The sequence below is a fragment of the Aspergillus caelatus genome (assembly GCF_009193585.1).
Source record: "Aspergillus caelatus strain CBS 763.97 unplaced genomic scaffold BDV27scaffold_193, whole genome shotgun sequence".
Lineage (NCBI taxonomy): Eukaryota > Fungi > Ascomycota > Eurotiomycetes > Eurotiales > Aspergillaceae > Aspergillus > Aspergillus caelatus.
This window is the reverse complement of record NW_022475456.1, coordinates 49597-72561: the sequence shown is the minus strand read 5'-3', so window position 1 is coordinate 72561 and position 22965 is coordinate 49597. Positions and strand designations below refer to the sequence as shown.

At 48.3% G+C, this 22965-nt stretch overlaps 8 protein-coding genes across 8 annotated transcripts; 2 read left to right on the top strand and 6 right to left on the bottom strand.

The window, feature by feature from the left end:
- Positions 1-1228: 1228 nt before the first annotated feature.
- BDV27DRAFT_148296 (major facilitator superfamily domain-containing protein) lies at positions 1229-2714 on the top strand (the record flags this gene model as incomplete). The annotated part of the gene is made up of 4 exons (XM_032070889.1): positions 1229-1732; positions 1791-2063; positions 2123-2447; positions 2533-2714. The coding sequence occupies 4 exons, from the start codon at positions 1229-1231 to the stop codon at positions 2712-2714; spliced, it is 1284 nt and encodes a 427-aa protein (XP_031923999.1).
- Positions 2715-3535: 821 nt separating this feature from the next.
- BDV27DRAFT_167367 (flavin monoamine oxidase family protein) lies at positions 3536-4889 on the bottom strand (the record flags this gene model as incomplete). The annotated part of the gene is made up of 1 exon (XM_032074466.1): positions 3536-4889. Exon 1 carries the CDS (start codon positions 4850-4852, stop codon positions 3536-3538), a length of 1317 nt encoding a protein of 438 aa, XP_031923998.1. The 5' UTR covers positions 4853-4889.
- A 720-nt stretch (positions 4890-5609) lies between these two features.
- BDV27DRAFT_167366 (saccharopine dehydrogenase family protein) lies at positions 5610-6965 on the bottom strand (the record flags this gene model as incomplete). The annotated part of the gene is made up of 1 exon (XM_032074465.1): positions 5610-6965. One exon carries the CDS (start codon positions 6963-6965, stop codon positions 5610-5612), a length of 1356 nt encoding a protein of 451 aa, XP_031923997.1.
- A 945-nt stretch (positions 6966-7910) lies between these two features.
- Positions 7911-10658, bottom strand: BDV27DRAFT_161237 (uncharacterized protein; the record flags this gene model as incomplete). Its single annotated transcript, XM_032073184.1, has 5 exons — positions 7911-8494; positions 8550-8815; positions 8868-9087; positions 9159-9858; positions 10083-10658. 5 exons carry the CDS (start codon positions 10656-10658, stop codon positions 7911-7913), a joined length of 2346 nt encoding a protein of 781 aa, XP_031923996.1.
- Positions 10659-11382: 724 nt separating this feature from the next.
- BDV27DRAFT_161236 (uncharacterized protein) lies at positions 11383-13509 on the bottom strand (the record flags this gene model as incomplete). Its single annotated transcript, XM_032073183.1, has 6 exons — positions 11383-11510; positions 11558-12006; positions 12060-12388; positions 12463-13178; positions 13256-13315; positions 13377-13509. 6 exons carry the CDS (start codon positions 13507-13509, stop codon positions 11383-11385), a joined length of 1815 nt encoding a protein of 604 aa, XP_031923995.1.
- A 1383-nt stretch (positions 13510-14892) lies between these two features.
- Positions 14893-15635, top strand: BDV27DRAFT_167364 (uncharacterized protein; the record flags this gene model as incomplete). The annotated part of the gene is made up of 2 exons (XM_032074464.1): positions 14893-15087; positions 15150-15635. Exons 1-2 carry the CDS (start codon positions 14998-15000, stop codon positions 15633-15635), a joined length of 576 nt encoding a protein of 191 aa, XP_031923994.1. The 5' UTR covers positions 14893-14997.
- Positions 15636-17554: 1919 nt separating this feature from the next.
- Positions 17555-19228, bottom strand: BDV27DRAFT_133828 (SDR family NAD(P)-dependent oxidoreductase). Its single transcript, XM_032068170.1, has 4 exons — positions 19018-19228; positions 18701-18952; positions 18347-18632; positions 17555-18261 (listed from the first exon to the last, which is right to left on the bottom strand). Exons 1-4 carry the CDS (start codon positions 19057-19059, stop codon positions 17996-17998), a joined length of 846 nt encoding a protein of 281 aa, XP_031923993.1. The 5' UTR covers positions 19060-19228; the 3' UTR covers positions 17555-17995.
- Positions 19229-21461: 2233 nt separating this feature from the next.
- BDV27DRAFT_167362 (uncharacterized protein) lies at positions 21462-22832 on the bottom strand (the record flags this gene model as incomplete). Its single annotated transcript, XM_032074463.1, has 5 exons — positions 21462-21889; positions 21961-22182; positions 22240-22349; positions 22401-22505; positions 22605-22832. 5 exons carry the CDS (start codon positions 22830-22832, stop codon positions 21634-21636), a joined length of 921 nt encoding a protein of 306 aa, XP_031923992.1. The 3' UTR covers positions 21462-21633.
- Positions 22833-22965: the final 133 nt, after the last annotated feature.

The following is a 22965-nucleotide window of genomic DNA, read 5'->3' as shown; positions in this document are numbered from 1 at the left end:
TCGAAAAAGCTGTCACCATCCCATGACAGTGGTGCGCCCCCCAGCGACTGCATATGTTGCTTCGCATTCTCGTGCGTGGCAGGTAACATGGAAGGGGGGGGGGAGGGGGGCCGACTGGAACTGTAATATAGAGAATCGAGTGCTCGCCTTGCGCAAAACGGCGTACGCGACATGAAGTTAAAAGGTTGGCGTATCCGTCTGCCCCGCGCCACCCCCCCGGGGCCTCATTCCTATGAAGAGGGAAGTAAGGCCTGTTACCAGGATTGAAGCTGCCCCCGGAAGAAGATCCAATTTATTAGCGAGTGAGAGTGAAAGTTTGTCGGAGGGCCTGCTTGGCACCATGATTGATGTTGCAAAGGACTAATTTCCCGGATAGAGTTGCAGCTAGGGTTGGACCATCGCCAGTTATCATGGCAGTACACCGCATGAGATTCAGGGAATAAGGTACCATACTGTTAATGAAGCGAGGCGCCAGATGGATGATGACAACTTTGAGGGATACTTTTCTTTTCCCCACCAAGGGCTTTCGCATGCAGCACGCCCGCGGCTCCAGAATCGGTTCCGGCCACGGATGCACATCCAGCCCGGCCCTGATTAAAAACTGGATTGAGTTGAACCTTCGACCCCTCCGATCTTTATGGGGGACGAGGGGAATAACAGAATGAACGGGAGGAACGACGCAACCCGCATATAGCCTTATTTCGTCTGCGAGCGATTGGATACTATCAACGTCGATAGAACAGAACTAAACGCTACGTAATATATCAGGGTGTACTATGCATCACGCACCGCTCCTTCAAAGTCTGTCGAACGCCTTCCTAATCTGCCAAACGCAGGTAATAGCGTTAGCTTTCTAGGATAGATAGATAGATAGAGGAATACAAGCATCTACGATCTACCTTCCCCCCCCCCGGGCGTTTGTGGCTGTAGCACAGGGCGTGACCGCTGTAGCCCCGCGACGGTGGCGATAGCACAACAACTGGGCTTGGGTCCGCGGCTCCGCGGTTCACAGCGTTACCCAATGGTTGCCTTCCATCCTCGTCACCGTTATCCCTGGGGTCTGGGGAATGCTGAGTCCAGAGGGTTGGGGGGGGGGGGGCTTGGTGGGGCTTTAAAACTATTGCCAGATACCAGGGGGGTTATGGCTTGACAGCGAACAATCCACTCTAATACTCCGCAAGTTTGCATCATGTCTGCGGACTTCGAAAAGGCCGAAGAGGCCAAGCATATGCACCCCAGACCCATCGACTCCACCAGGGAGACCCCCGCAGCCCGCAGTGAGATCGAGGCCTACTTTCCGGACGGGGGAATCCGCGCCTGGCTCACGGTGCTGGGTGGATTTCTGGCCTTTGTTGCTACCCTCGGCTTCCTCACTGGGGGGTCAGTCTTCCAGAGCTACTATGCCTCCACTGCGCTTCCCAAGGAGAACCCCTCTACCATTAGCTGGATAGGTAGTGTGCAGGTTTGGGGTTGTTATTTCTTTGGACTCTGGTCTGGCCGGTTGTCGGACAGGTATGGGCCGACCTTACCACTGTCAGTGGGAACATTCTTGATGGTCTTCGGAAACATGATGTCGTCTCTTGCTACCGAGTTCTACCAGGTTCTGCTATCTCAGGGCTTTTGCCTGTCGATCGGCATGGGTCTAGCTTTCACGCCCACCCTCGCAGTACAGTCTCAGTGGTTTCTCAGACGCCGTGGGTTTGTCGTCGCGGCTGTTATGTCGGGCCAGAATGTAGGAGGCGCGTACATCGTTGACATTGACTGCGAAACTTCCACAAGACAGGGAAGAGCTAACATATTTCACGCTCCTTACAGGAGTCATTTGGCCGGTCCTCACGAATAAGCTTCTCAATGAAAAGGGCTTTTCGCTCCACTGGACTCTGCGCATTATCGCCTTCATGCAGTTGGCTTTGATGGTTGCCGCCACTCTCCTCATCCAACCCCGATTTGCCCGCAGCAGGGAGCGCGAGCTCCTTCCCCTGAGGCGATATTTTACTGATAAACGCACCGTCCTCTTTACGTTCGCACTCCTCATTATGAACCTGGGCATTTACATCCCATGGGTTAGTAGTATGGCGTGTCCGAACGGTTAAAACGGAGCTAATTAGATCCGTCGTTGTAGTTTTTCATCACACCATACGCCATGCAGTGGGGAACATCACCGAGCCTGGCATTCTATGACGCGGCCATTTTGAACGCGGGCGGGTTCTTTGGATGCTACGCTCTGGGGCTCATCGCAGATTCGGGCTTCGGATTCTTGAACGCCCTGACCCTTACTTGTGTTGCCTGTGGTGTGGTCGGATTCGCTTGGATCAGTGCCACGAGCGTCCCCGGAATAATTGTGTGGGCATTGGCCTACGGACTCCTGTCGGGAGCAATCCAAGCCATTTTTTCACCTTGTTTATCTCTATTAGCTCCATCGCCGGAGGTCCTTGGGTCCTGGAATGGTGAGTACCTCTATCGTCGGCTTGTGCATCTTTGCACTATCTGTTGCAGAACCTGTAGGATACTGATTTGTCTTTCCTACCACAGGCATTTGCATCACCATTAACTCTTTTGCAGTGCTTGGGACCGGTCCAATTGCAGGACGATTGCTCGAGAACACGGGCAGGACCAATTACCTACCGATGCAGGTCTTCACCGGTGTCACCATGATTACCGCAGGTGTCTTGTTCGGAGCCACTCGGTTTTGGATTTCCTGTGAACCCGAATAAGCGACATTTGCTATCGAAACATGTGAATCAAGGTAGAATATATGTTTGTTTAGGGCGTATCAGAATGAGTGTGACCTGGGCCTTTCGGTTGATCCCGTTGGTAATGATTTGATGTAAAGACATACTATATTTCACCCACTGTAGACGCATAGCAGATTATACCCCTTATTCACCGGTGGGCAGCAACTTTGTAGGGCCTTAGGGTATGTCGATGCTAGTTGGACCCTGAGAGCGGATGCTACCGCGCAGTTGGCATGTCGTTTGATCAGGACAATGAAACCGAAATCATGCTCTATAATTGCAGTGACGAGGAAAAGAAGGTCATGGAGGAGACGCCTTTGCTGTACTTGACATCCAGATATATACGCAAAGGGGGGGGGAAGTAGTCTCCCAAAGACGGGTAACTGTGCTCCGTGGCGTCGTCGATCCTTCTACTGGAAGGAGAAGTTCTACGTACCCTGGGGCGATATTCGTCAGGGGATGGAGTGGCCAGCATGAATTGCATATGTACTTGAGTCTACTCCAAAACGTGGTTTAGAGATTCTGTAATATAATTTAAAAGAGATAGCAGTAGCACAAACCGCTCTTTTCGAAATGGTTGAACTTGCAGCGACACTACGATGGAGATTTCTGTCTCGAGCAGGAACATTATGATGCACGAACAAGCTGTTTTTGTCTCAACTCACTGTCTGCATCGGAACCAAATCTGGGACTTTTCAGAGGTGAACCATAAGTGATAGATGTATAATATCCTATATATAGACCTATATACAGCTTGCGACAACGTTCAGGTAGGAAGAGGCTCAATCACCGTTCGGCAACTACAAACGACTCTTTTTTGTTACCGACAGCCGCCCTACAATATCACGAGCAGCACGTACACCACTTTCCACCGCACCCTCAATCGAACCAGCCTCCAGCGTCGAAAGATCACTTCCCGCGAAGTAGATATCTCCATGTGGCTGCCGGAACACCGGCGGGCCTACTGTCAAAGTGCCTGGCCGGTGCATCATCCACCCACCCTTAGAGAACTCGTCAGTCACCCAGTTATGGTACGCCGTGTCAATAACTTCAATATTAGGGATAAATCGCTCCAAAGCGGCCTGGACCGTAGGTATATCGCCTGGATCGATGGCAGCAGCATCAGAGCACATACACAGGATCACTGAATCACCGTTATGACGCTTCTCGACCCTTACTGCATTGATCGGGTGCTTCCCCGCGGGTGCGAAGATTGAAAAAGGTTCAACATCACCCTTTACCCGTACCCATAGCTTATGGGCCATCACGGGGTTCTTTCGGTCTATCATTGAGCGCGCGGCGGAGGGTACGTCGGGGGCGATCTGAATGTCACCGAGGGTGTTCAAGGGGACGGCGACGACCACCACACGGGCGTAGATCGATTCGCCAGCACGAGTGGTAACCACAGCGCCGGTACCAGTTGATGATATAGAAGTAACAGGGGTGGAAAGCCGGACCTCGGCCTTTGAATGGGCCTGGATAGCTTGGATAAGCTGCCTGGTGCCTCCTTTGATACTCCAAGCGCCGGCTGTCTCAAAAAAAGCCCTGTAATCCCCGAAATAAGTGGCCGTTGCATGAAGAAGCTGAGCGACTCCCTGCTTTTTCGGTGAGTGGATCACGCCCGCTAGAACACCTTCAAGAACATCCCGCTCATAAGGCGAAAGATTCAACGATTTGAGGCGGTCTTCAATGGTTTCCTGCTCGATTTCTGTGTTGTCAAGGAGGTCTAGCTGGAAGGGGAGCGGGAATCGAGCCCGGGAGTCGGCAAAAAAACGCTCGAGAAGAGGGTATGCGACAGCAAAGAAGTCTTCCTGGGTTCCCGAATGAACAGAGCCATTGGCCAGCCAGTAAGTCTTATCTCCTTCCATCGGTGGGCAGATGGCTATCCCGTAGCGCTGCAGCTCGAGCCAGATGTGTGGTTGGGTCCAGTGGACATACCCTCCTCCGAGCTCGAGGTCCAGTTCATTATTGAATGCTTTATCCATGTATGTGCGTCCACCGAGGCGATCGCGGGCCTCCAAGACGACCACTGAGAGTCCTTCCAGACTGAGATCCCTGGCCGCGATGATGCCAGCCATGCCGCCCCCGACGACCACGGCATCAATTTTATTCGGCATCTTGCACTGGTTAAGCTGGTTGATCTGGTTGACTCGGTTATGGAAGAGGTGGTTTTATTCTGAACCGGGGTATAGTTCTTTGGGAGTGGGCAACTCCCCGAGAGTATTTAACTGGGAGCCCATCCCTGGGTCGAAGCTACTTTGAAGAACCGGATCCGCGGGTCCGTGAGGTGTGAGTGGGTCAAGCCAAGGTAGGGGGGGGGGGGGGTATCGTCACCACCTTGGTAAGATAAGTGGTACTTAGGTCAACTGTTTCGAAGATTCCCGGCTTGCTTCTGCCGCGGCAAGCAGCATAATTCATTTCAAACCAAACGTCGACCTGTTCTTGCATTGCGGACAATGGGGGTGTTCTAATCCAACGCGAAACCATCAGCGCTGGATTTAATGCTACCCGTCTACATATCTTACCTGGTCAGAAGAGGCTAGTAGTGATTAAAAGCAGTGGTGCCATTATGAGAGGAATTGCTATGCAGCCCCGGGTGTATGCGGTTGACTACGCACATTCCTTGATCAATGTATTCACATGTAGACTAAAAAAGAAATTGCAGCCTACATATTAGTAGCCATAGAACTCAGCATGTACCCTGAAAAGAGAGAACGTGCAAATTTACTATAGAGGCTATGTTGCGTCAGGAAACAGAAGAGATGACTGTCACATTGATACCGGATTCAAGAGTACTACTATGGATAATACTAAAAATATGTTGATTTCATATCCGCGAAGTGAAGTTATCTCAATAGCTCAACCCAAAAATCTCTAGATAGTCTCGATAATTTCATCCTTGGGAACCCCAACTCGCTCTAGGGCACTGTACAGCACCTCAGGCTGAGCCCAGTCCTCGGGGCAGAAAACACCACAACGCTTGTGGCCGTCTTCCAGCGCCATTACCATGAACGCAGCAGTCGCGGTTCCAGTGACAGTGCCCATACTCTGACACAGATAACTGTCTTTTCCGTTCTTCGGATTGCGCTTCGTGATCACCGTCGGCACACCGTTGCGCATCCCGACCACCCTCACCAGTAAGTTGCCTCGGTTTTCGATTTTCGTTCCAGTCATTGCGTTCATGATGTAAGTCACAACCTCCGTAGTTGAGCATTCGCCGTTCCAGATCTGCTCTAGCATTCCCCATAGAGCATACCGGAGAGGGCCGACAGAGTGGCTGATCAAGTGGTACAGCTCTTTGAGAGTGATATCGCCACCGCGGAGCTGTCCCTTGAAAGCAGCAAAAGCTTCACCCAAGCTACCCACGCCGCCCGCTAAAGGCGGGTGAGTTGTCAGATTATAAAGAAACTCAACAGCATCGTCCATTGACACAGCCTTTGCACGAACAGCAGTGCCAAGGCCGCGTGCGACACCATTGAGAGGTTTTGGATCCAGCGAGCCGAAGCACTGAATCCTGATGGCATTTGGGAAATGTCGCGGAAGCGTGACCGGCTCGGGATGAGCGGTCTCGTGTAAGAGCCTCTCGCCATCGTCGGTATACATAGGCGCGTAGGTAGTCCCGACCCAAGACTCGTTCACTGTCGGCTTCGAATTCACCCATGTCAGACACGGTCCAGCAGCAATGTACATCAAGTGCTGGAGCACGGCTTTCCCGACAGTTGCTTCGTCGCCCACAAGCCAACAGAGATCGATGCTATCGACGGAGTCGAGTTCACGGGTGGCATCCATGGCCATGACGTTGCTCAGGCCGGGCGACGCGCCGCATCCAATATAGAGAGGGACACCGGCTTCTTCTGCTTCTCGAGTGAGCGCAAGAGCGGCCTGCGTGCTTTCGACGTCGTCATCAAAGTCGAGATATGGAACTTTGGCTGCGATACATGCCTTGACGACCGGATGGGAAGTTTTGGCATACGGTCCAGCGCCCAGAACAACCAGTCCGGCACCGCTGATTAACCGGGCAAGGGCAGATTCGTCAAATAGATTAAGCTCGTGAGTACTTGCCCTTCCAGCTGGTAATTTGGCCGCAAGAGATTCGATAACAGCAGTGTTCAAGTCTGCAAGAACAAGCTGGGCATTGCTGGCTTTGGCAAAGCGTTCCACGGCGACACGACACATCTCACCCGCAGCGCCGATGAAGACGACGGGCTTGGAATTAGTATTGTTGGCCATGGTTGGCGGGATTCGGTACAAATGTAGGAGAAGTAGTTTTGAATTTGAGATTGAACAGGATGGAATGGAAATGAACACAGCTCGGTTTGTGCTCTATTTATATTGGACGCTTTGTATATCTGGCTCTGGGGATCCATTGACAGCGTTGACGTCTGATACCCTGACTGCGGTTCCGAGTGTCTCTTCATATGCATGGGTCCTTTGGATTTTTGAGCCGACATCTGGGGATCCGCGGGTCCGCGGAGCCGTTTTGAAAAGCTAAACCTAGCGCACGTCAAATTAAAGTGGGTAGTTAATGCAATACGCGAGAATCGGTTGTCTTGTTGCTGGATCTGCTCTAGAAATCAAAGAATATCATTCATATCTTATGCAAAACTTTCTCTAAATATTTATATGGCATTTCCCCATGAATCTTGAAAGGTTACAGTATCCTTTGGACATCATATCCTATAAAGAAATAACCTAATACAGAGACCCCGGCTGCCCCCAGGGCTTAGGAAGAACCCTTATTTCGATCATCCCATTCTGTGGCTGGATACATAACCAGAGTACTTCTCATGCCCTGTAGCTCCCGCAGACAGCTATTGAGAACAATCGACAACTCCGAAATTCGTTTCGTGTCGACCGCGAGGAAGGAGTTTCGAATCTCTTCTGCAAGCGCTTTGGCGGCTAGTAGGTACGCTTGCACGACCAGCGTAGGATTCTGCGCTATATTCAGTAACAGAAAACCTGGGTTAAAATGGATTGTCTCTCACCGGATGTGCCCGAACGTCTTCTATATCTGCCTGAAGTCCCGCTTTCCCTTGGAAGCCAGGGCTTGAGTTCCCCTATGTTTTTTGAGAGGAGGTACGAAATTTCCATCGCTCTCGATAGTCGTTGATAATTCCGGTGATCGCTGGTCAGTTTCAATGTTTCACGGATACTACTAGTGCTCGATGGTTGTTGCTAGTCCGCCAGGAAACTCTGAAGTCGGCAGGAAAGCTCGTAGAAGACAAGGCCCGCGAGATCTCCGTCGATAGCACAGAAAAGTGCATTACGCCGCAGATAGGTTGTTGCTAGCTCCAGACTCATCGCAGCATCACGGTCAATTGGGCCGAAGCGCGTTCTCCATATATCAACAAGTATCATTATCGTTTTCAAATACTGACCAATCTCTACGTAGTCAGCCTCAATGGTACATAGATTTTGAGTCGCTAGAGTCCATCGAGCCAGTGATTTGAACATCAAGACAACCAACGATCCTGACTCACTAATGGCACTATTAATAATATACTCCGGTGAGCCTTGAGTCCATAGCACTGTCACCGTCTGAGTTTCTGCCTTAAACCGTGCAATAATGGCATTATACCCCTTGCCATCTACCATTTGGACTATATCTATTGGGTGAGTATCATAGGCTTCTAAGTCACTGATAGACGGTGCAACAGTAAGAGTACGATCTAGGAAAAGGGCAATCGCTGTACACTGTGATATGTCGGCGAGCCATTCAAAAGACGCGATAAATTCGAGAATGTTTTTATGGGTCTCGACTGGCAGGCTCTGCAGCAGGAATGGGTGGCCGCGAGGAGGGTGCGATTTCCCAACAATCCTCGAGGCTCGAATGGGCTTGGTCAAATAATGCAGCTAACTGTACACCGTGGGTCAACGGAGTTAAAGCGGAAATGCTCAAGGAGTAGTAAGGAGGCATGTATTTCTCTGAAAGAGTGTTCGACACTGGGATGTCGAAGATGCCAAGGTATGCACCCAGTCGCTGGTAATGTGCCTCACGAGCCAGCACCGAGCGAGTTAGATTGCACTCGCACCTCGTTAGACTAGGAGCAGTGGAGGCGAGAGTATACTCGGGGTGTTGGCTGACTGGGTTAGAAAATGCGGGAATTCCTTTATTCCTGGATCCACGGCCACAGCCAATCCCGGACCAGGAGGGCGCCTGCTGTTTCCACCTTTTCGGTGTATCCCGAGGCTTCGATTAAGAAATCGCGTACTTCTTCCTTGGTGGTTTCCCCCCTCTGGATCTGGTCAATCAGTCCTTCCATAGCATAACCCGCCACTCTATCGGACCCCATGGCACGTTCGAGAAGCCGGGAGCCTTGATTGCTGTTGATTTCAAGCCTGGGAAACCGAGCTGCCAGCTCGCGAAGAGGCCACCAATAGCAGGTTCCAGTTTACCGTGTCAAGCTTTCAGCTGAAAATCACAGGCCTCGTCGATGGGCAAGATTCCGCGGCGGACGGCATTACCCAGGCCTCGTGCACATCCGAACTTCGTTACTGGATAAAGGCCACCAAAACATCTGATACTGTCTGCCTGGGGGGAAAGCCGGGAGAGGGTAACAGGCTCCGGATGCGCGGTCTCGTGAAGCATCATTTCAGTGGCCTTGCCTAGCATTGGCGCATATCGGTTTTTAAGTATGATTCGGTCAGGGTAGTTCTGCCATTGATTCACGACAGACAACCTGCCTTGTTCGCGTAACTGAAGGAGAACACATTGGTTAAGCTGCCGAATAGAAACGTTTTTCGTAATCTCAAAATCATGAGTACAGTTCTCCATGTGTAGCAACTCCATGCGCTTGAGGTCCAGGTACGAAGCCTCCCCTGCTAGTTGCCCATCAGGGGATTGCTCCCAATAATCTGTTTGCCCCTTGGCTAGCTGGCTGTCTGGGCTTTTACTGTTAGGAAACCGGAGCGAATGCTCAAAATGCAGAGCACACTGGACCACATTAGCCATTTCAAGGGTAAGCTGGTATGTTTGACGAGATAGCATAGTCACTGTGCTATCAAGCCTATTATATAGCTGCTCCCCAGTGTTCTTCATCCGAAGCCAATCCTCCTTTGCGCCAGAATTCTCAATATCCTTCTGTGATGACTTGATTGCCACATCGCACATATCACATCTAGCCTGTAAATGTGAAATGTGATCTTTTTTTTGTCAAGCCGCATCAGCTCCCAGCCAAGATTGTTCGTGGTCTGCCGGCGTTCTTGAAGAGCACGGCTCAACGCACCCTTTCATCCAGTTTGTGCACCCCCCTCCTATGTGTGTTGTGCTGCGGTTCTGAAAGCCTCCGCATAAAATTGGTGGATTCTGGAAAGGTGACTTCCTCCCATACTAGTATCGGCCCCTACACCCATCGGCTGTGCCTTTACCGCAAAGTCAAGTATGACACCCACCACATCACCAACTGCGCTGGCCACACCCGCCGCTAGATAGACGTCGGATGCCGTATCTCCCTTATCCAACTCCTCCTTCTCGAGGGAAGACATCGGGATGTCCCCTTTAATGGTGTGAATCTCTTGTGGCACGCCCTTCCATGATTCACCAATACCAGGGATTTTGATTTTATCTTTATCAGCAGTGAGTAGGAGATAATATTCCATTGCTTTTTCCTGCTGGGTGCGCGCTGCACTAATGACATCAATGGCCTTGAGTGTCTCCTGTTTCTCGTGCTTCTTGACCTTTTTGGCCAGTGCCAGGACGGTGCACTGATGGCGAGATCGGGGCAATGCCAGTCCTTCAGTGTCCTTTTTCTCTCTTATAGTAAGGAATTGCTGTTCAAGGCTTCGGAGTTCGCTCACAAGCTCAAATGCATGACGAATCAGATAATCAAATCGATAGTTTGGCATCGGGCTCTCAAGGCCTGATAGTAAGCCGGCAAATCCACCAGGAGCTGCCTTGGCCTGGGCTAAGGCTCCAGGATCCATGGGTGGAGCAAAAGGTGGGAGCTTCTGCCTTCGGCCATTAATGTCAAGTCCATTCCTGATTTTTTAAAAGCCGATCCTGTACAAGGTTGTGCAGTGAGTCACGGAAGGTATCCTTGGCCTTGTGTAATCCCAAGCCTTCTAGTGACACTGATCCATTCTTTTTTTTCTTCGATCCCAGTATATGTCTGTGCACCGTCAGTATCATTTGTTTCCGAAAGCTCTCTGTCTTCAATTGAAGCTGAGAGTGTATGGAACGCTTCCAATGCTTCGATATACCTGTCCAGGGCTAGGGGAATGCTTTCAAGAGTACTATGGCGTCCTATCACTCACTAGAATTTCAATATACTCTAAGTCAATCTGTTTTCCATACGCTACCGGATTGACGCGGGCTGATGCGTGGATGCTTGCGCTCGGAGGCACAGTTGTATCAGATCGCCTTAGTGTTGTGCCGTCCTGGAACGGTGGGAAAGTCCAGTGGGCCCCTCCCAGCTTTCCTTTCACCGTACGGTTGTAGTCATACATAATCCTGCTCATCTTCAGAGTAAGTTCTACCTGGTGAGTTGAAAGAAGGCGAATATGATGGATGTTATGATATTATTCTGCCCTATCTAAAGTCAATGGATGAAGGCAACTTTGCCCAAAGGTAGTGCAAACTGGGTGAACCGATATACGGCAAACTACCTAGATGCAATCGCAGGATGATTCAATAGGTGGTAAACCTATTCTAAACATTTGAACTTGAATGCTCCAGCAACATGAAAGAGTGGGCAACGCTTAGATCCGAGCCATCAATTACATCAACTTGTCGGTCGTTGTCGGTGAAAACGACATGGTAAAGTTTCTTTTTATATTCTAGAGAAGATGTTAGTTAAGCAAAATATATGCAAGGCAGGTATTACCTGGATGAGACTTTTTCGGTGCCGTATTTGTAAAGTCTAGAACAATGTATTGTTCCATTTCCCCGGATTCCAACATGCTGTAGTATTGGCCACCTTTGTCAAACCTTCTCATATGTTCCACGAGCCGATCACGTTCTCGAAGCAGCTCTAACCCCCATTTCTTCCCAGCAATAAGGAAGTCAATGGTGCCACCCTTTGACCCTGCTTTGACCACAAATTCGGGTGACATTACAAAGTGGCCGTCCAATATAGGGAAAAGGCAACGGTAAAACTCCTTCTGATATTGGTCCTCAAGAGGCAATACATTACCCTCGACTGCCCTGGAACGTGGGGCCTTGGCCAGCTGACTTGGTTGGAACTTAGTGATAGTATGAACCGCTAGTTGGATAGGTGTAGTATAGCTGAGGTTGTTGTCGGGGACACGCATTGTGAGAAGGGTGTGGCAGTACCTAAATATTCTGTTATTTAGTGATGCACAACATTTTACAGAACACGCGCTTACCACCTGTGGATCTGACTTGCAAAAACGTAGCGTATATCATTATCTGACTTCTCGGCATGCAGCCACCCATTTTGCCAGATCCATTTGAGAGCTTGTTTCGCTTCTTCGTTCTTGGTTCTGAACTGAGATTGGTATATTCCATCAGAGGCGATAGCTACCTTGAGTACCGTAGCCGCACTAGGTTCTTGCAATATTGCGTCTGGAGGTAAGCCACGACCAAACGGAGAAACTTTGAGGGAATTGAAAAAGGCCAGGGGTTGACGGAAAAGAATTTCTTTTGCTGTTGTCCAACTGACAGCGGAGCCGGTCCGTATGAGCTCATAAAAATTCTATTATGGAAATATGAACGTTAATAGATTGATCAGTGGTATGCTTCGACTGTTAACTCCAGGGTAAGGCTCACTGGTGTGTCCTGCAGAATACGCGTGAGGTTCGTTAGCAACCCTACATGTCCATTACTGCACGCAAAGAGTCCTTGTTTCAGTTCGTGTGTCAGAGTCCCTGTCATATTTGAGCTTAAGGCAGCGGATGCGAAACGGCCTACCACGTCTACTGCCTCATCCTCGTTAAGCAGTAGACCAACAGGCCTCCAACGTGGTGGGCTCAGACTATGAGGTCCAATGCTTCCTTCTGGATGTAAGGAAATTTGCTGTTCGGGGGCAAAGTTTATCGGAGTTTCCGCATGCTCTTTCCCGCCAAAACCCACAAAGCCCCTGTGCGGTGAGCCATAAGACATAAATAGAATTATGAAGGGGCCAGTACCAGGCGGCTCGACACTTTTGAAGAACTCTGACCAGAGGTTATCATCCCAGTATAACAACTGAGCTTCATCTAGAAGTAAATAAGCTGAGTAGTTGAGCCAGCTGCGGCCGTGTACGCCGGTGTTCTTCTCCAAATGCGCGGCCCAGCCTATATCATAGATACTTTGTCGCCATCCTGAAAGGCAGTAAATAGGCTTCTCCTCACCATATATCCTGAGCAGTTCATTTGCTACAAGACGCATCAAAGTAGTTTTCCCCGATGCTGGGGTACCGTTCACCCGAATTATACGGTAATGGTTAACTCGAGCGATCAGTTCATCCACCAGTATTTCTCGTGCGATCGTAAAAGGTGGTAGTTCTGTAGGGACCAACACTTAGAATGCTGTCACATTTCTTTCTTTTTTTTTTTTTTTTTTTTTAGAGTGGACTGTTTACCAAGAGGAGAGACAACTTTAGATTCAGGGAAAGCTGGCAGAGTAATGTTCTGTGTGGCTGCTGGTTTGGTAATATAGATTAGCTGTCTGTCATCAATTCATAAAAGGCGTAAAGGACCAACAAGCGTTCCGGTGCAGAAGCATTGGATGCCCGCAGACACACGATGCCTGGTTCACATCCGGATCAGAGGTGAGGCTCGATCCAGAGTTGCACGAGCACCGAAGGAACCCATCTCTCCAAGCACATGACCCCATAATGATAAGTATGCGTAGTTGTTGTTGGATGGGAGAGGGTGGCGTGTTGTGTTGCTGCTGAGTTGGAAAGGGAGGTGTCAGAACTCCTGGTGAGCAAGAAGATGAATAGGAAGGAGCCGCTGGGAAATCAGTCCCAGATGACCGGCTACAGGAAGTTGAGCTCGCAATCATGCTGAAGCCGCAAGAATGACAACCAGCTATCTCGTTCGTTCTGAGAGTGAGAAGCTTAGCCACAGGTGTTACTAGAACAAGAGAGGGCAGCAGCTAGCGGTACTCCCAGTGTATTACTTGGGAATTCTAGCAGTAGTCGAACTAAATAACGTACTTGACGTGTTTTGAAGAGATATGGGGGTTAGGATATGAGGTTGGGGATAATATGCAAATGAGTTACAACGGGGTCACCTCTCATTGTCACATGCACATGATTAGGTGAATGCTACGTATTCACGGTGGACTAAGTTGAGGTTCCAGACAACAGCGGTTTTTCACACCGAAACTATAGCGTTTAATCCAGATATTAGTTACCCCAGCGAACTTACTTAAGTAGCGCTCTACTTTACAAAGTCTAGTATCCTATAGTATATCAAGATTACTAATGAAATCTAGATCTTATAGCTAAATTGAGGATGGTATTAAAGTACTGGTAATAATAAGAATAGTATATAGAGAGGATCATAATGCCTAAAGTTAGTGGAAGTAATCTCCTAAGGGCTACACTAGGTACAGACAAAAGTTTTTCAAAGCAGTAAAGTACCGCAGAACTAAAGTTATATTACTTAGAAAATTATAATCGGTAGATAATATTGTAAAACCTTCTAAATAGGATCAATCGGCCGAGATACAGTTGCGTTGGTGTTAGCAAACTTAGTTATTATCTTTTTACAATGCCCGAGGCCTCGATTTCGCGGTTAACGTATCCGTCGGCAGGATCAACAAATATATATATATATATCCTGTCCTTAGGGCCACCGCTAATTCTAGGGTACCGTGATTCCTAAGCTGAGGTAGTCAGGTGTCCTGTCGAAATAGGGACGTCACGTCATTATCTTTGGTGATCTCTTCCCTAATACATGCTCAATACTCAAGTATTGCCTTTCTCTTCCAAAGTTCAAAAGGAAAGCGACTCCCCGTGTCTGGAATGTGAATCATCTGATCTGTCGATCTGGTTTACCTATGGGGATGCAAGGGTGCCGAACAGGTCCGAGATTGACTCTCCTTTAGTATAGACATCTCCACACTAATGTACCTTAATAGCACACTAGTCATAAACTAGATTGTAGATCCGGGTGCCAGTCTGTGCGGCTGCAAATGCCGATTGGAATTTCACCTCTCAATCAGCCCCTTGTCCTCGAGGGGTTATTCAGCCCTGGGAATCGTATAAAGGGGGCCATGGGTTCTCGTTTATCCATCCTTTATTTCCTCTACCTCAAAACATTAATTCTCACCTCTCTTCCTCTCTGATTATTCGTCCTCACCGCTCAATCCAACATGAAGCTGTCATTCCTTTCTTTCCTTTCGGTCGCGGCCGGTGTAGCTATTGCAGCTCCTACCGAGTCAACAAAAGACCATTATGTCCCGGTAAGATGTGTTTAGGTATCCATCGTGACGGTCCTACCTTGTTACTAACTGAGATACCGTAGTTCGATAACCGCCCTCTTGGCCCCCTCAAGCCCAACCCCTTCCAGGGCCTGAAATACGACGGCGATTGGCAAGTTGGCCGGTACTCCGTGCAAGCCTCGAACGTGAAGAGCACCAAGGCAGACAAGCTCTTGTTCTACCCCATGACCAACATCACCGACGTCAATGTCCGGGGTTTTGTCAGTGTGGACGGGGGCAAGAATAAATTCAACGGGAAATCCGTGAAACTCGGCTGCAGTGTCAAGAATGGAAACAAAAAACAGACGGTTCCCTGTGATATTCAGATCACCGGATCTAACCTAGTTAACCAGAAGTATGTTTCGGTTAAGTATACCAACACCAACGCGTTGCAGACTGTTGACCTGGACGATCTGTATCTCGTGGATGCTTTGTTCTTCCGCATTAAGTCTGCTGGGAAGGATAAGGACTTGACGGAGAACATTACGCTTCTTGTGGATGAGTTCCGGTATACTATTGAGTCAAGCTGAGCTAGCTGTCTATGTACCTACGATGGATAATTTGGGCTTGTAATGTCTAATAATGTCATGCTTTTGTTGTTTGCATCCGGTCCTCCAACTTTATATAACGATTCATGTACGTTGCTACTATAGTAGTCTCCATTGCCGGGAGGAATTTGAGCGAGGGGAGATTATATACATTTGCCTAGAGCAAGCCTTGCTGTAAAGTTCTGGCATCCAGCCTAGTAGGCTGAAAAAACCCCTTTCACTCAAATTTTGCAGCTTGTTCGTCAACACTGATCCATCAGTATACTTCGTGTCTCTAAAGAGGCTCGAAAAATTGCTCCATATTATCAACTTGGTAGATGTCTGAGAACGGCTCATAGTTATGTCCTTCAATTCCTCCACCACATCACGGACATTGTGTGGCCTCCATTAGCATTTCACATTCCCCGACCATGGATCGCAAATGTGAGTATCGGTACAGATACGCACGACGTATGTAGATTGACGCAAGGAGAACTACAGGGGATGAGAATTCCTGCTGTAGTACAGATGTTCAGTTACGAAAAAGCCGGGTCGCGATGGCTTTATATACCTACCGCTTGTCCTCGGCCGTCACAGAGAAGTAAAATGTTCCGCCATTCTGTAAACTCCTTACCGTCTTAATGTCATCATATAGAAGTACCACTAGGTATTCAGCAGTCTCCTTCGCCGGTATGATCGTAGCTTGAACTGAATAACCGATCACTCTCCCAGCCGAGGAATCGGTATGCTCTCAGGGTTGGGAGGCGAGCAAACTTAGACCAGACTTGACGGATGTAGTTTCCCATCTGTCCTACCTCGTACGCATGGTCTGACTGGAGCCGTTGTGTGGCAGTTAAAAGGAGAGAGGGCGGTCGATTCAGATGAGATGTGATCTGGAACACTTCAGTATCTTTGAACTTGCCTGCATCGTAGTGCAGAACACCTCCTGAGTCAGGATTAGCATTGACACACTCAGTAAGCAAGGGCACTTCATGAATACTGCTTATCATGACTCCCCCTCGGATCACTAACAACATCTCCCAACCCATTGTCATTCAAAGTACTCTCAGTATCAGCCGGTCTCGGCGCCCCTCGACCAACTCCCACCAGTAACCCAAACTGGATGTTAATAATTGTCCTCGCCATTTTAGTTGCGACACGTGAGGCGTTATGGGGGCCTTTGAGGCCCGATCCAGGATACCCGACCACCACATTGTGTCCGTTCATACGGCCGAGGATGTAATTATTAGTATCCTTTGGATTTTGTGGGAGGTCTTCACGCTCTTCGTCTAGTAGGCCTCGCGCGGCGTTCAATTTGGTGATAACGATACATATCTACTCCACTGTCTGCATTGTAGTTGGGCCTTCCAGTGGCCATGGCTTAGGCGTTCCTCCTGAGTAGCAGGTACTTCAAAGAGGATATAAAAAGTGTGGGGAAGGTCTTTTGTGTGAGAATCAAACCATCAGTGGTTTATGATGATTTTTTTTTTTTTTTTTTCCCTTTTCGCACATAAGTTAACCTTGCGGGGTTGTTACTACGGTACTGAAAAATCCTGATACTTCCAATTAACAGCGTAGCTAAGTAGACAGGAATGACTATTTAAGGAAAGATGAAGCTTTTTCCATAGTAAGAAATTCGATCCCTGTTAATCATAACTCTCGACCCATATAAATAGAGATAATATCGAGTAAAAGATTTCAGTACTATATTGCTTGTACGTTTATGTAGGCCACTGAGCTTACCGATACAAATCCTAGACCATTAGGTTGGGTGTGCGACGATGGAAGATGATGCCCAATGATGCGTGGGTATTTCGTGTGAGTGGATGATAAAATTCACCGGATTAACATCTTTCGTATACTAGATACGGTAGTGTATTAACCACTGAGCCATAGTACGAATTTACGCACTCCATATGGAGTACAATTCATGCGCGCGGGTAAGACAGGCGTTCAAGTCTTGTCCACGGAGACAGACAAGAGAGATTAACAAAGATATTGATTGAGCGAGACTCGACCGAATTATCCGCAAAATATCCAATAGAGCCAGTGCTATTGCGGACCAAGCGAGGCCAAAGAATTATTTTTTACTTACTATTTGGTAGTTATTCTATGTTCATATCTGTGGAATAAAAAATCATTCCATTTGACCACCTGAAATTGGCCGGACACCATCGGCGTCTCTATAGGGCAATTCATAGGGCATTTCCTGGTTGACACTTACAAAATAGCTATAAAGGCTTCAAAAAGGCAGGCTTTGACTCGTAGTTTGAACTGAGATGCTATCTTCTGCCTTGTACATCAAAGGAGTGAAAGAGAATCGATCATGAGAAGACCAGCAGTAGAACCTTTCCTAGAAAGCTTCACAGACTGGTCCGGGGTATGGTAAGTGTTATTCCACTATCGATGATGAGCGTGGCTCCATTCGTGTAACTTGCCGCTGAACTGCACAGGAATACGATCGGATCCGCAACTTCCTCGGGGATTGCAGCTCTCTTCAATGGGGTAATTGCCTTGATAGCAGCGCCCAGTTCAGGGACTCGCTTCAGGCTAGCTTCAAACATTGGGGTTTCTGTGTAAAAGGGGGCAACAATATTAACTCGGATGTGGTTCTTGATGTTGTCAATAGCTAGTAGGGTGAGAACCAGAACGTCAGCATTAACGATTTTGGAAGAAGAAGGAGGGAGGTTGGGGTTCTTTGGTGGTCAGCTTACCTGCTGTTTTTGCTATTCCTGCTACAGCGTGCTTGGAAGCTGCATATGACAGCATCCCAGGCGCAACCATGGTGCCATTCACAGAGCTAACCACAACAATCGAGCCACGGCCAAGGCTGCGCGAAGTACCGTGACGGGCACTCTGGTGCATGCGAGGCTCCTGTTTGGCCATCTCAGCCGAGACAGCTCGCAAGACCAACATTGTGCCTCTAGCATTGACCGTCATTGTCTGGTCATAGACGTCGACCTTGAGATGCTCGGTTGTCGCCCCGGAAATACTACCCATCTGGAAGGTTCAGCAGCGTCAGTCTCCATGAACGAAGATTGTCGCCCCCTTCGGTTCTTCTGACTTACTCCCGCTGAGTGCACGCAGTAGTCAATTCTGCCAAATCCTTTGACTGCTACGTCAACCATGTTGTTCACGGCGGTCTCATCAGAAACGTCCACCTGGACTGCTGTCGCGCGAAACTCAGGATGAGTGGCCCATTTTTGGCTCTCCTTAGCGACTGATTCAGAGCCGCTATGGTTCAGATCGGCAAGAATGATGCCTTCTACGCCGGCTTGGGCGAGGGCAAAGACCGTCTCCTTCCCGATTCCAGAGGCAGCCTGCCGTATATCTCGTTAGAGGAGGAGGTCATGATTGACGCTAGGGAAGACAAGAGTAAACGTACGCCCGTGACGAGAGCAATGCCGCCATCCAGTGTAATAGCCATCAAAGGGGTTGCAAGTGCGCAGGAAATCCTTGAAAATGTAAAGCGAAGGTAGCATAGGGAGTGCTGTGAGAAATCGAGACAATTTTGGTGGGAGGGGAACGGGACAAGAAGGGTGTATACTATATCTCAGCCGACACATAATCGAATACTACTCTGGGCAGGGTCCATCAAACCCCAACTTTAGTATACCATCTTATTGGATGGATGGCTATTATAATCCTAGCAAACAGTCTTTGTTTACGTAGGCAGCAACAAAGAAAAGGACTCGGGACTAGTACTAGTACTTGAATAGCTGCTATAGTAGTACTATAATAATAGCCCTAATATATACCCGGCTTAGGGCTTTTCCACCTGCCCAGTACTTGGTCTATCTTAGCCCTTAACCAACTATTAGCGTAGTTTGCTCGCGTCCTGCCTATCTGCTTCCATGTTTTTACCGACCCCATTCATGAAACCTCACTTGCATATTTTTTTTTTTTTAAAAAAACCATATGACCGACTAATATATTGGTGATGTCTATTGCAGTTATGTTGCCGAAAAGTCCGTCATTCGACGAATTTGATATACCAAGACCGGGTAATTAATCGATCATACGATGATCTGTTCCTTCTTCCACATGAGGAATAAGGCCAGAACCTATCCTCCTGTACACTCAGCTAGAATCTTCATCTGCAAGTTGTAGCTCTCTGAGAACACCGTGCGGACCATCGTTTGCGCATTGGGCAGGAGTATGGGAACTGCTGCAGCCGAATGCAAAACTGAATGAAGCTGTTCATCATCCAACAATCCGCGCAGGTGGAACCGAATAAAGCCGTTCGAAACAGAAGTCTCAATGACCAGAATATAGAGCCTCCCATTACCAGGAAAATAGGCTACAGCGCCCATAGCGACGACTAGGTAACAGACAGGGATGTAAGCACTTGCTCAGCTTGGCAAGGACTGGTGGGTCGTAATCTCATCCTTGTCTCGTTCATCCATGGTAAAAGGAGTCATCAGGATCAATAAACTGATGTTGATGCCGCATCCATATCCAGCAATGACATAATAGCCACTCTGGGCGGCTGGGATCGTCAAGGCGGCTCTGACAGAGTGGAAAGGTGCGCAAATCCGGCAACTTGGATGATGGATCCAGTAGTACGAGGTATACAAGGGGTATCTTAGAGGCTTTTCCCGCAGCAGAAAATAAGAGCAGACCCCACTGGGGCAGCGACCGTAAGGGGAACGAAGCGAATCCATGCCTGCAAAGGAGATTCACCATTCACGATATTAAGCCTTTGCGGCAGCTGAGAGAGAGTAACAAACCAGGTAACACCCAGGAAAATCGAGTTTCTGGACTTATTCATTGGCCGTCAGGATCTCACTGTCAATTTCGGGGAAACGAGTCACATACAAAAGCATTCCGACCCAAACCCGGTTATGAACGAATCACCAGAAAAACACGGGTTTGACCTGAGTTGAGCTCAGTGTGACTCGCCTTTCCCACGCCAGAAATACGGTCCAAGTCACTCCGGAGATAACGAGCATGACAATGGTGAATGGAGATATCCATTCGTACTCTTGGTTGGCTTCTTCCAAAGCGGCCACAAGGCACACTGTGGCAACAAGAAGCATGCTGGAGCCAAGCCAAGCAAGTCGACCTTGCGAAAGGCTTCGTGGATAGATTTCTGCAACGAAAATCTACTCCTTTCGTCTTGCGGTACTTGATGGTTTAGGAAGCAGTTAAGTAACGCGAGAATGAGGATTATGCCCACCACAACTACCGAAGGAATACTGTACATGCAATCACTTAGGGGAACAACGTTCTCTATTACAGAGTTAGAAGAGCATCAATTTACTTGAGTAGAAAAACCCATCGCCACGTCGATGATTCAAAGATAACACTACCGAGTATAGGCCTTGAAATGCATGGAATATGATTCTGTTGGGCTCGTTAGCTAATTTGCCATAACGATGGGAATCCGAGGGTGAGGAAGCAGCAACGTAACACTCATGAGTATGAACTCTTCTCTGAAAGCAACAAACAGGGTTACCAACTGATTTGGAAGTATTTAACCCCCGTTAAGCCCGGGGTTTGGATTGCTGACCGCATTTAGAGGAGAAATGGCCGTCGTTCTCAATAGAGGACTCTACGTTCATGACAGTGGGTGCGAGATCCCTCGTTCTTGAAACCCAGTCACTACAGCAAAGGCAGCGCAGTTAATCAAGAGAACTATGACACAGACGTCGGTGGCACATTCTTGAACTATGCTATTTTATTTACCTGGGATAATGTTCGTGAAAGGTGGAATAAAGCGACAAGACCGTACTAGCAAGAGATGAATAGGCTCGATCACCGACATTTGATTCACACGAGAGATTTAGTTCCAATGAACATTTCAGTCAATAGCTGTCTTCATCCGACATGTGTTCCACTTCAACCATGACAATACTTCGTACTCGATGCAAACCATAAGCTACTCTGCATACTTGCCATTCGTCAAAGAAATAAGCGGATAGTCATCTGAGTGACTGTCCTTGATCTGGACGACTTGACAAGACTTGGTGGCTGTCTCACAAGATACGATCCTGCTGGGTCATGTACCTCTCCTACTTCCGAATGATAACGAAGAAAGAAGTCCATGAAGAGATCTATTCATCCGGGCTGTACGGTTGTTCTGCTTCAGGCTGTTGAAAAGCTTGGGCAACACTGGAAGACAGGCAACAACAATTCCTGATGCTATCTCTGGTTGCGGCCAAAATCCCACAAGCCAACTGTAATAGGATATGTTATCCTTGTTTTGCATTAGACGTACGGAGAATGCTAGTCTCACGATAGACGAGATACAAGCACTAATGAACCATTAGCCACAATCAATGAAGGGTCGTAAGTTGGAGAGAAAGAAAAGAAACCACTGCGTTACATTATACCGAATAAGAAGACCGTTGATACAGCAAGCTTTCTAGACAGCGGCATATGCAATTTCCAAATGCGCGTTTGTGGCAAGACGAGGATAATCAAATCTGAGGCAGCATTCACAGAGCTAGCAATGCAGTTGAGGAAAAACATGTCCATACCGGACCTATGTATAATGAGAGGGTCCCGGGCCTTGTTTAGTGGACGACAGGCGAAAATTTCGAGGAAGCTACCAATCGTCTAATAAACAAAGTTGATCCATATCAGGGTATGGCAAATCCAGAACATGGGGTCGTTCCTCCTGGCAGGCACGAAGATGTCCACGATCTGTAAAAGGATAGACGCTTTTATGAAGAATATGGGTATACCATATATGATCGAGCCTATGTGAAACCACTAGAATTAGATTTGGCATTCAAAGGTTAGCTGGGAGTCAAGGAAACCAACGTATTGCATTCTTCTAAAATCCCTTAGACGCAAATTCCACATGTCAACCCCGGGTCCAGCATCATTTCCAAACCAACAGACGATGCATAAGCCCACATCAATTCCCTACAATAATCAATTTAGCCTGTATATTTGGAAGAAGAAAGAGAATCTCTTCCCAGGCCACAATAATGGAGTCTGTGGTGTCATGTTAGCAGCGGAAACGATGTGCCTCTGTGCATTCTTACAATCGGACATGCTGGTCTTGCGGATAACAAATACCCTGGTGTAGATGCGCATGAACAAGGTAATGGAGGCCGCTATACCGCAGACTAGTATAGCCGCCTGTCCAGATATACGTTGATTTGGAGGATTCACTAAGTTGGGCTCCACGCCCGGTGGTGGTATGCCAGCAGGACCGTGAAGGAGCTTTTGCAAATGCTCAGTGGACATTAATTTCATAGTATTTATAGGGCCGTAGGATATGGCATCCGTATCATCTTTCTGGGTAAAATGGCCATAATATACACCTCTGGCGAGTAGCCGTGCGCTCATGATTGGACCTCACGCTGAAACACCATCCCAG

Coding starts and splice junctions, on each gene's coding strand:
- BDV27DRAFT_133828 (XM_032068170.1), bottom strand. CDS start 19,059: ATGGCTATTACACTGGATGGCGGCATTGCTCTCGTCACGGGC. Junction 18,953..19,017: donor GCATTGCTCTCGTCACGGGC/GTACGTTTACTC, acceptor GATATACGGCAG/GCTGCCTCTGGAATCGGGAA. Junction 18,262..18,346: donor AGGAATAGCAAAAACAGCAG/GTAAGCTGACCA, acceptor TCACCCTACTAG/CTATTGACAACATCAAGAAC.